The 12,063-nt window shown below is 43.4% G+C and overlaps 1 protein-coding gene and 1 non-coding gene across 2 annotated transcripts in view; one reads left to right on the plus strand and one right to left on the minus strand.

Annotated features, from left to right (window-relative positions):
- The window catches only part of LOC137799534 (A disintegrin and metalloproteinase with thrombospondin motifs 16), a 52,243-nt gene extending 44,313 nt beyond the window's left edge, over positions 1-7,930 (plus strand). Inside the window, exons 19-24 of the mRNA XM_068596330.1 lie at positions 3,543-3,750; positions 4,364-4,558; positions 4,754-4,810; positions 5,456-5,674; positions 6,283-6,430; positions 6,538-7,930. Coding sequence (XP_068452431.1) covers positions 3,543-3,750; positions 4,364-4,558; positions 4,754-4,810; positions 5,456-5,674; positions 6,283-6,430; positions 6,538-6,653 — 943 coding nt within the window. The 3' untranslated portion in view covers positions 6,654-7,930. The remainder of the gene's footprint in view (positions 1-3,542; positions 3,751-4,363; positions 4,559-4,753; positions 4,811-5,455; positions 5,675-6,282; positions 6,431-6,537) is intronic.
- A 3,774-nt stretch (positions 7,931-11,704) lies between these two features.
- Positions 11,705-11,776, minus strand: trnae-cuc (transfer RNA glutamic acid (anticodon CUC)). Its single transcript has one exon. It is a non-coding gene; the product is annotated as a tRNA-Glu (tRNA).
- Between the last annotated feature and the right edge of the window lie 287 nt (positions 11,777-12,063).

Here is a 12,063-nt window from a genome sequence, read left to right on the forward strand (position 1 = left end):
GCTGACTACTGCAGGAGCTAAGTGCATCTATGTATTGTGTCAATCACTCAATTTAAAGCATTTAAATATCCAGATATGTATCACACTCTTTTCTTTCAATTTGCATTTTATGCTAATTTTATCAGAATTGTGAGTTCTTGGTGGGTTCAGGCTCAAGCTGTGTAACAACGTATACTTCCTGACATTCATTTCACATTTAAAGCAGAATAATTCTCATGTTACAGCAACATTAATGATATCAGGTCATGGATATGTTTATAATATGTTTCTATGTTTGTTGCAGCAGAAGCCTGCAGGCTTTATTCCCACACTGTGATTACAGTGAGGTGCAGCAGTGTGATGCATGAAGGTCTCTCATTTCATATGAAACATCCACAACATGCATGCATTGTCGTTGCAGCGGTGCAGTCGTGTTTGGGTCACAATACTGAACTTTATTAGAGTTATAGTTCATAGTTTAATCAAGCAGAACTAACTCAGCTGTGCCTTTTTTTTGTTGCTACAGTATCGAACATTTCTGCTCTAAACTGAACCACATTGTCCTGGTTAGTGCACATGTTGCTCTCGGGCCCTTCCTCGCACTCATAAACTGTGAGAAGAGAAGAAAACACGTGCAAAGCATGCAGACCGGACCAGACGAGCTATCTGCGGCCGTCCGTCCATCTCTGCAGTTCATTCTATTCTCAGGCCTCCGGCGGCGGTTATTTTATTTTGCTGCGTCTGCAAGTTGGACAGAAAGTGACATTACATCATGGAAGAAGCTTCACATTTAGAGTATGACACTCTCTCTCTCTCTCTCTGGACGCACACACTGACACGAGCAGAGCGACGCCCACGCACTGTCGTGTGCACTCCAAGCGCTCAAACGCGCCGCTCAGCGGCTCAGCCGTGAGCGGCGGTCAGAAGTTATTTAATGCCTCCAGACAGCGTCGCTTCGCCCACGCAGGCTATCTGACACGCCGTCCAGAGGGTGTGACGCTCACTCGTCCTCCGACACCCAACGGCCGAGGCGAAAGATCACAAGGTGCTGTTCCACTTGATACGGCATCCATCAGTACATTACACCACCGAGGTGATGACTCTGTGATGTAAGTGAAGGTCCTGCGGTGATAATTAAAGCTATCGTATGCCGACGTCATCAGCTCGCTCATTAAAACTGATATCTGAGATGTGATCGAGAGCCAAAATAAGTCGATGTTCTTCCGTAATGAACCTAAATTAAGACGCCGGCTAACCGCTACATGCTCGTATGTTACAGCGGAGAGATCCTGTATTGACATGTTTATGATATGAAGGACTACAAATTAAGAAAGTGGATTAAATCCCCTCTCTCTCTCTCTCTCTCTCTCTCTCTCTTTCTCTCTCTCTCTCTCTATGTCTCTGTGTCTCTCTCTCTCTCTCTCTCTCTCTCTCTCTCTCTCTCTCTCTCTCTCTCTCTCTCTCTGGAAGCCAACAATGCGACTGAGTGCGTCCAAATGTGAAAGACGCCGAGGCGGCTCTAAATATTGCCGTGACTTTATTTGCTTGTCTGCTTCCATTTTATTTATGTATTAAATAACTCCACAAGGATTTAGCTCCTATTTCGGTGCCGAGGGGCCGACATGTCATCGCGTTAAACCAATTTTGTCTCCAGACACAAATGACTTGTTTATTGTATGTATTTGTTCAGAAAAGTCTTGGAAAATAAATGTATATCTGCAGAAAATCACTTTTAAAAGATGTTTTGATGGTAACTATGAACATCTGGCGTGATATGAGCCAGATTCCCCAAAAATGCCTCCTGGAGCGTCAATAAGACACCTTTTTGTAAAGATTAGGACCTAAAGAATCAGAATCTGCAACAAAAATCACAATAAAACAAAGTCTTGTCCTGTTAGGAAGAGTTTCAGTCAAAGAAACTTTCGTTTGGTTAAAAAATGGAAAGATTACGTATTTTATACCAAAAGATTGTCTAAATGGGGCATGCTGGGACTTAAAATGGCCGCAGGAGGATTGTCGTGCACGGTTTCCAAAAGATTAAACATGTTTCATGTTGATTGTGTTCAATGTTGAGATGTTCATCGCTACGTGTTCCTCTCATTCGATGATCCTCCGGCGCGTCTCTCTTCCTCCTGACAAGTCATAACACATATAGAAGCAGATGGAATTCCTCCGTCCGTATTTATTTAGATTGCGTCGTGCGCGTACAATGCCCTCTGCTCATCCTCCTCACACAACATTCCAAGCAAATGATGCACCGAATCACCACAAATAAAGACCGTTAATGTACACAACTCTTTGTGCTGACGCCGGTGTTCTCGGGGTGGTTCGGGGTCGATCGCAGGAGCGTCGGGTTTAGGGTTTACATCGGGGCGAAGTCAGCTGGAGGTTGACGGAGTGTGTGATGAGGGATTGAGCCGCCTGCACCTCCAGTTAGGGTTCACTTGGGATGGATGCAATGAGGAGAGGAGGAATAGGAGGCTCTGGGATTAGGCGCTTAGACATGTGATCTGCCTACATGCATTTTTTGTGAAGGGGGGAAAAAAAGGCCTTAAAATAACATAAACTATACTGTCCTTTATAACCGCGCTCTCGCCGGTCGGAGCGTTGCGTGTCTCAGATGAATCAATATCAAGAATGCTGAATTTATCTCGGAAAAAAAGCGGCCGCCTTGTTGCGCCAACATATGCATTTGTTGGGAGTGTACGTTACAAATGGAGGTGATTATGACAGAAGTATGTGATGTTGTAGTTTTTTAGTGGGGACGAGGGCTGAGTTTAAGGGGTTCAAAACTGTGGAACCAAGTTTGCCTCCAGACCTCCTTTTCCCCTGTGTTTAAGTCGTCGTAGGAACCCCAAATTAATTCCAATACTTGTGTTTATTGTATGTATTTGTTCAGCAAAGTCTTGGGGAAAAAATGTATATCTGCAAAAAAAAAAATCACTTTTAAAGGATATTTTGATGGTAACTATGAACATCGAGCATTATATGAGCCAGATTCCACCAAAAATGCCTATAAGACACCTTTTTGGAAAGACTAGGACCGAAAGAATCAGAATCTGCAACAAAAATCACAATAAAACAAAGTCTTAGTCTCTTAGGAAGGAGTTTCAGTCAAAAAACTGAGTCGTTCGGTTCAAAAATGGAAAAATATTACATATTTTATGCCAAGAGATTGTTTGAATGGGGCATGCCGGGACTTAAAATGGGCACGGGAGGATTTTCTCTCGGTCCTGCAACAGTCCAACGACTTCAAAGACATTTATGGACTGGTGGTCGGTCTCAGAGGCGCATCCTCCTATTCCCACCTTCACATTTATTATCACATTATTGGTATCGTCTGCCAAGGAGCCGGGTGTTTCTGTGAAAAGATGTTCTATTCCAAAGATGATCATTTCAGGGTTTTTTACAGTCCCTTCTGTGCCATTTCTGAAGAAGTTGAAGTCACACAGGGAGTCTCTTAGTCGCTATTGTCGTACAGTTATTGCGTCTTTTGTGGATGTCTGAGTGTCGTGATTGAAGAGCTTCTGCGTGTTGACTTGTTTGCGTTTGTGTTGCCCCAGCTGGTCCGTAGGCGAGTGGGGGGGCTGCAGTCGGAGCTGTGGCGGAGGGGAGCAGACGCGGCGGGTCCAGTGCGTCCAGACAACCAGCCGGACCGACGCCGACGCCCCGGCGGCCGACGCCCGCTGTGCCCGGCCCGCTCCGGCCCCGAGGCGAGCCTGCAGCGCTCACAGCTGCCCGCCGGTGTGGACCGCCGGGCCGTGGTCGCAGGTAAGAGCGCGCGTGGAGGGGAAGGATGCCGACCTGAGAATCTCAAGGGTTTTCCCATGTAAGTCAGCAGAGGCGTGACGCTGGGGGGGAAAAGCACATCAAAGCTGCACATTTACCATTTAGCTAAGTGACACCCGAAGCTTTGATGGCTTCACCACATTTTACGACGGTGGCTTTAAAGCAGGAACGCGCCCACTGAGACGTCCCAGTTCCTTCACAGTTCCACGTCCAGTTCCTACACTTGTCTTTTCTGTTAATACTGTCATTTTAGCCAACGTATCCTTCACTACCCGCCACATACGGTGTCCAGTGTACTTCCTCTATGGGGCGCAGGGCGTCCCTTTGTTTCTTAAATGTAGTGAAATACTTTGAAGATATTTATATCAGATGTGTGCGTAGGCTCAGAATGTATATCAGAGGGTTTGTTGGACCGTCTGAAAGGAAGTAAAGCAAAGTAAGTCTCCAGCGTTATACATTTAATAGACATAACTCTTGATAAATCTTTGTAGACACATTCTTTGTGTGTGATCTTCCGCCGTGAAGATAAAGTTGCAGTTCGAAGCGTTTAAGGATTTCAAAACGTATCAACGTCACGTCTCCGTTTCCTCGTCAGTGTTCCCGTAAGTGCGGCAGCGGCTTGAGGAAGAGGACGGTTCTGTGCACCAGCGCCGACCCGGCGGCCCGGACGCAGACGCTGGCGGACGGCCTGTGTGCCGGCCCGACGAAACCCGCCGGTCAGGAATCCTGTTTCATCAAACGCTGCCAGAAACAACGCAAAGTCCAATGGTTTGTCTCCACCTGGCAAGAGGTAATTAATATAAATCTAAAAACTTACATGAATACAGCGTGAGGAATGCAGTGTGGACAGGTCTCCCCTTGAAAAATAGATTTTTTAATCTCAATGGGACTCTCCTGGTTGAATAATGGTTTAAATGAAAGATGTATTGTTTTATTTTTTTGTGCTAATGTCCATTTCTTCTGTTTCTCTCCTTTGAATGTTTAGTGTTCGGTAACTTGTGGCCGTGGCTCTCAGGCACGCTTCATCAAGTGTGCAGAGAAGGTGTGTATTGTGTTCACATATCTATAGAAGGCGTTTTAAAGCTAGCAATTAAGCTAGCAATTTAGTTAGCATTTCTGCGAGCATTTGTGTCAATGAATTGTAAACATAATATGCGTAATCATAACATAATTTCACCGGTATTACAGTAATGCCTGTGTGTCTAGCAGCAACTTGTGCAACCCAATTAGTTAAGTTTTTTTGTGTTTTTTTAAAAAACAAAATGGCATTTTGAAGGTAGCATTTAAGCTAGCAATTTATTTTTTGTCAATGAATATCAAGCATCATATTAGTAATCATAACATAACATTGATGGTATTACAGTTTGGCTGTTGTGCAGTGTCTAGAGGCAACTTGTGCACTTTTTTTGTGTTTTCTGAAAAAATTAAAAAAATTACTTCGGCCATTATTCATACATGGCAAAACGTTGATTCCTACATATTAAATTATTAACTTTGAATTTTAGTTTAGTGACAAATCACTGTTTTAATTTAATTTTTACAATCCTGATTTGTTTAACTTAGGTTTGACCTTTTTTATTCAATGCATGAAGTGCTACACGATGTTATTGTGAAGAATAGTTTTCTTGAGGGTGTCAATGGAATATTTTTTTGGCTTACGTGACTATTGTTTGTTTCCATAACACAGGACACTGCTGGAAAGTACAGAGAGCTCGCTGCCAAGAAGTGCCACCACGTCCCCAAGCCCACTGTGGAGCTCCAGAGGCCCTGCACCCCGGCTGAGTGCCCCGCCCGCACCACGCCGCCGGTCCACCGATGGAGCGTGCATCACCTCCCCCATCATCCACCTCAACCCCTCCCTGCACCTCCGCCTCCAGCAGAGTGGCACTCGTCTCCTTGGTCTCAGGTGCGTTTAATTTGGAGGGGGGTCGCTTAGCTGGGTTAGCTCGCCGTTAGCTCAGGGGTCTCAAACTTCGCTTACCTGGGGGCCGCTAGAGTATTTCATAAAAAAAAGTACTGATCCAATCTTCTCAATCTGTATTAATAACAGTTCAGAACACAAACGAGTTCTTCACAACTAATCTATTCTCCTAAAAATTGCATCCCCACAAAACTAAAATGCCTGAGATGGAGTTTCTTCTTGCTGTGTGGGCGAGCTGTACCCAGCATGCAGTTTGGCGGTATAATTTTATAAACATACAATTATTGGTGTTACAAAATGTTTATGTCACAAACAGTCGTGTCGTGATGTTTTACCCTGTTAAGGACCGTTAGCTGTGGGTTATTAATTGTTTTAAAGTTTTAACCATGCGCGCTAACACTAAACGGCTGCTAGTTGGAGACCCTCGCGTTAGCTAGTTCCTTAGCTGTGTAATGAGCCCTAGCTATACATTTTATGTCCACCATTTTGTACGCGCATCAACACCTGGCGATCGCCAGGAGAGGAGGACAATGAATGTGTTGTGTGTTGACGTGCTATCTTTCATGGAGGTTTTGTGTCTTTGCGCTCCACAGTGCACGGTGACGTGTGGCGGGGGGGTGCAGGCCAGGACGGTCCAATGTCTGGTCCAAGGGAAGCCGTCTCCTGGATGTGCCCTCCATCTGAAACCCTCCATGTCCCAGGCCTGCAACACCAACTTCTGCCCACAACCTGAGAAGAAAGGTAGCCGCAACTCTGACAGATTGTAATCTGTAGTCAGAGCAGAGTTATCGCAACACCCTGTCGCAATAGAAACAAGCTTTCATGAGTGTTTTTTCCCCCCTTCACAGACGTTGCATGCAGGGATTACTTCAACTGGTGTTACCTGGTGCCCCAGCATGGAGTCTGCAACCACAAGTTCTACGGAAAGCAGTGCTGTCAATCATGTTCAAATTCAAACCTATAATCATACGGAGGGACTCTGTGGCACAGACAGATAGGTAGTTAGATAGACAAAAGACTATATTTGACATCCATGCTTAAAAAGACAGTGTTTTTTTGGTTGCTTTAAGCGTGTGCCGAGCACTGAAAAACATGTGACGCTTCAACGGAAGTGCAAGAGAGTCGCAAGTGCTGTTTCTTCTCCCTGTGATGCCGGACATCTGGATGCAAGAACTCCATCCACGACACAGGGAAAGGAATCGGGACAGTGCATATAAAGGAGGGAGTTAAGAGGAGGAACTAGCGAAATGGGAATCTTGATTAAAGCATAGCGGCCTGACATATCCAAAAGAAACTGAAAACCTTTGTTTATATACTGTATGTAATTGCACAGATCTGCGCCCAGGACACCCCGACATCTCCCACAGGTCAAACGATGGCCGGCCTATAAATATATATATATATATATATATTTCCGCCCTGGTCTGGTCTGGTCTGCACTGCGATTTCTTGATCAATCGGAAATCTGAAGGTCTGATAATGAAAAGGGATGTTTTCGAAGAAGCAACATCGTTTTTTTAACCCTGCGGCTTGATAGAAAACAGACCGGGAATCATCAAAGCGGTCTTCCTCAATAGTTGGGACAATAAGCAAGACGCCGTGTGTTGTCATGAGAAAAAAAAAGGAAAGAGCAAGAAATAAAAGTGCGTCTCACACACACACACACACACACACACACACATACGTGAGAGCGATTCTGAGACGGGTCAACTGTGTGAACTGACTTTCACGCTCAGCGGTGCTACAACGTTTTTCTGTCACAAGAGCAACGTGAAATCCTCGAGTTTCAGGAAAAGAACACGTGTACAGTATTGTTTGTTTTATTTATTGGCTTTACAATACAGCGTTGCTGGAAGACTGTATTAATAAGCAGCATAAATGTGTCATTTTATTACTCTACCCTAAGCCCGTGACCTTTATATTTTGTATTATGTTTCATAGGATTACATGCTGACAAACTGCACTTTTTTTTGAAGAAGAAGAAAAATATGGGATGTCAAACGCCCAATTCATTCATATCAACATGGATTCAGTGATTATTTACACCAGCCGCCGAGTCAAAATCTGTATTAATGACTGAAGGTATGAAGGTCTGCTCCAGCCATCCATCACAATCGGCCGACGTCATTACACAAGTCGTGTATTGCATGAAAATTGATATTCCACGAACATCCCGCATTAGTGTAACAGACAGGCGATGTTCACGATGTAACCGAAATAACAATAAACAAACGTGAGTCATGTCAGCATCTCAATTGTGGCACGTGTCCTGATTTCCATTCATTACAGTCGTTGTTTTCAGGAGTCAGTTTGAGGGAGTTACACCCAGTTTACAAGACTAAATACATATTTGTAACAAGATATATATTCACCATATGTTCATCACACCCTGACAAAGATGTGTCTTTCGACAAACTGCAGCTCTGTGTACACAACGCTAGTTTAGAAATTGATAAACCTGCAATAATAATAAGAAATCTCGGCCATTTTGAGGGGGGAAATTCAAGGAGCCTGGTTTGTTAGCAAACAGCTGCTTGTGTGTGTGTGTGTGTGTGTGTGTGTGTGTGTGTGTGTGTGTGTGTGTGTGTGTGTGTACACATCCAGCGGTCAGGGTCCAGCGTCACCGTTTTGTTTGAAGTGGAGCTTCTGGCCACCAGATGGACGCAAGTCCAAAGCAAACTCATCCCTCAGCTCTGGTTTTGGTCTTCCACGGCTGAGAGAAGTGCCGTGCTCTTTTGGCAGCTCAATATGTTCACCATGCTAGTCGCTAACTGTACCGCGGGCAGGACACATACAGACGTTTCTTTTTTTTGATATTATAATGAGGACATCTTGATGCCGCTTGATGAGAGCAGTGACTCAAAAACCATAAAGTTGTTAGCCATCAAAAATAATGAGCTGAAAGGGCTTAAACGCTCCGTAGGGCTGAGGGACACTGCGTGGTCTGTTTCTGTGTGGTTTTGTCTGCGACTATTCTTCATCCACAGTTCTTCTTCTTCTTTCTTTCTCCTGGGTTCTAAAATTAAGCATCCGGCCATTATAGGTCTATCTGGTACACTGTAAAAAAATAATAGTTAGGGGTATTATTATTCATCTGATTATTATTTTAGAACATTGGACTGTTTTTTGGGCGACTTGTCATCCTCCAAAAGTCACCAAATTTTGCACGCTCGTCAGACCTGGTGAAAATAGACGTATGAAATAGACGTCAAATTTGTGTAAAACAAAAAGTCTCTCTTGCGCCCCCTAGACGTTGTACCGGCGACGCCCCTCGCCCAGATTGTCCGATTGACTTAAAAAAAAAGTACATATGTCCAGCTCCACCTGCTCTACAAAAAAGCCTCTCAGACCCATAAAGTCTGCCTTTCTTCTTCTTTCTTTCTCCTGGGATGCCCCGTCTGGGTTCTAAAATGAAGCATCCGGCCATTACAGGTCTATCTGGTACACTGCAAAAAAAATAAATATTTAAGAACTTTGGAGTGTTTTTTTGGGGACTTGTCATCCTCCAAAAGTCACCAAATTTTGCACGATTGTCAGACGTATGGAATAGGCATCAAATTTGTGTCAAAAGAAAAGTCTCTCTAGCGCCCTCTAGAAGTTAAACCGCCTACCAAATTTTCCCGCCATTTTAAATTTTGTGAAAAATAAAACACGTTTTTGCACTTTACACCTAGAATTCTTTGCCCGATTCATACTGAACTTTCTGTGCATCATGAATGGAGTTGTAGCTTCAAAACTGCGTTTAAAGCTTTTTGATATCTCATTGCGTTGAGGAGAGACAGACCAATTAAACTCTTAGGGGGCATGTCTTGTTGGAATTGAATTACTTCAATTGGTAACACACAAATGAAGAATTTTTTTTCAAATCAAGTTAACAAGTTAGATTAACACAACTGCTTTAAGTCAGATGTATGTCATAATTTGAATGGTGTTAAATTAATGGTTTGCATTGTTCAAATCAACTTAAAGTGTTCAGTTTTTTCAACTATTATTGAGGTATACAAGTTGACTTGGGATTTAAGAAATGACCCCATTTAGCCTTATTCTAAGATTTTGACAGAGTGCATGCACATGAGGCGACCAGTGTTAGCCTTTTCAACACATACGACATCTTGTGTCCGGCCTTTACACTTCAGTTACTTCATTCTCAACAAGTAAAGTAGACACAGATGCCCAGAACAAAAAATCACCATGTCATAACGGCCGGGCGCTCGCCCCCCTTCAGGGAGAGAGAGGCAGAGAAAGAGAGAGAGTGAAGGAGGGAGAGAGGAATACAGTTGAAAGTAGGGCGGAGGAAGGGCATCAATGTTTTTGGTGCTGTCATAGAAAAATGCTGTGAGAAAGGGAAGGAGTGAGCCAGAGGGAGAGGTGGGTATGGAGAGAAAAAGGGGTTTTCCTCCATGTCAACCACCTCCCTGTAGCTGATTTATATGGTCAGCTGTGGTAATGTGTGTGTGTGTGTGTGACGGTGTAGACACTGTATTTATACATCATAAATGTAGGCCTTGGGAGCAGTATTATTAATTAATGGCAGGTCACAAAGTCGCATTACTCTTATAATGTATAACAACAACATAGCACACTATGATTCTTGCAAAAAAATAACATACAACCCCAAATTGTTATTATCTCAAAACCTGTGTAAATCTGTCTCTAAATGACATGAGTCATAATAATAATTAAGCCTTTATTTAGTGGGGGAAATACATTCTCTGTATTTTAGGCAGTTGGCTTCCTTGTTAAGTGGCCAGGGAGCAACTAGGGGTTCAGTGTCTTGCTCAGGGAAACTTCAACATGCAAACTATCAGGTTACCGGGGATCGAACCAGCAACCTCGTGGTTTCAGAACAAGCACAGACAGTCTGCCTGGAGTTTGCATTGTCTTCCCTCCCCACTATTCAAAGAGTTCAGGAGTGAACACAAATGTGCATGTGTTTGTCTGTCAGTGTGAGTCAGCTCTGTGATAGCTGGGCGGCCATTTTTATTTTTTTTAAAGATAACTATCCTTTTTCAGTAATTAGGCGACAAAAAACAATAATTTATTGCTTGATTTGTGGCTTATATTTCGACTTGATTCTGTATAAATTGTGACAAAGGTTAAACAAAGAAAACAAAGAAGAGTCAAAAAAAAAAATCCAACCACACAAGAAGAAAGGGATTAGGAGGAAGAAGTGTTTTGTTTATACAAAGATTGTGATCAGACGAAGGCTTCCTGTAGATAACAGAGGCGATCGAGACAAATCTGGCAACATCCAAAGTGTTACCTAACCCCTGTCAAGGTAACAGGAGAGATTATCTGTCAGAGAGAGACAAGGAAGAGAGAAAGAGAGCATGCCCAGCACTCCCTTTTCCACTTCAAAAAATGAGCCTATGCTATCTCTGACGGCATCTGTTTGGAGAGATTTGCCTCTTTAGCCTGGAGGCTACACTCTGAAGGTTCATCTGAAGTTACAGGGTTATTATCTTTCCGTCAGGATGCACCTACAACAATCCAGCACCTTTGGTTGTATCCTCGCAGCTATGTGAATTAGTAGGCTGGAGACGACTTGCTGCTGCAGTAATGAGGACCGATGTGCAGCACAACAAACAGGCAATTATCTCAAAAAATGCATTTTTTATTTATTCATCGTAAAAGCTTTCTTAAATTCATGACCTAATGACCTCCAAAGTATCAATTTTAAAACTTTTTTTGTTGTGGTTTGTGTAGAAACTCTTTGATTTTGTATCGGGACCTTGACTACATAGGAAGCACTTAGTGGGACAGAGAGAGAGAGACAGAAGGACAGAGAGAGGGAGGAAGGAAAGGCATAGCTTGGGAACACTGTGGTTATATTTTGTACAACAGTACCCTCTGTTGACTATAGAGGGAATACAAGTTCCCACATAACCGTTAGGGCTGTGCATTCTTGTGAAGTATATGTGTACAGTCTAGTCTAAGTCTAGCCGTAGCCTTTAGCTGTTATAACTTTAAGTTTCGAATAGGATAGTGTTCCTTTACCAAGGTGTCAAAATGTAGTTCCCTGACCGGGAATCGAACCCGGGCCGCGGCGGTGAGAGCGCCGAATCCTAACCACTAGACCACCAGGGACTATTGTGTAATACGAACGTGAATAGAAAATAGAATATTACATTCAACGTATAAACCTGAGTATGATTATGTAATCCATAGATGTCATGCATTGCCGTACTAAGGGACGTGTGTTTCAATAACGCTAAGCCTTTATAGTCGCAACATTAAACAGTTAGTGAAAACTAGATTGTTACTGCGCCCCTACTGGTAACAGTGTGCTGCGGCGCACGCTGTTACATCATAGGTGTCTTAACAAACTGCCTGAACGAAAATCCGAATGTCCGAAAACATCCAATTTCGATAAA

The sequence above is a fragment of the Clinocottus analis genome, unplaced genomic scaffold (assembly GCF_023055335.1).
Source record: "Clinocottus analis isolate CAN_PGR_092001 unplaced genomic scaffold, fCliAna1.0.p SCAF_36, whole genome shotgun sequence".
Classification (NCBI taxonomy): Eukaryota; Metazoa; Chordata; class Actinopteri; order Perciformes; family Cottidae; genus Clinocottus; species Clinocottus analis.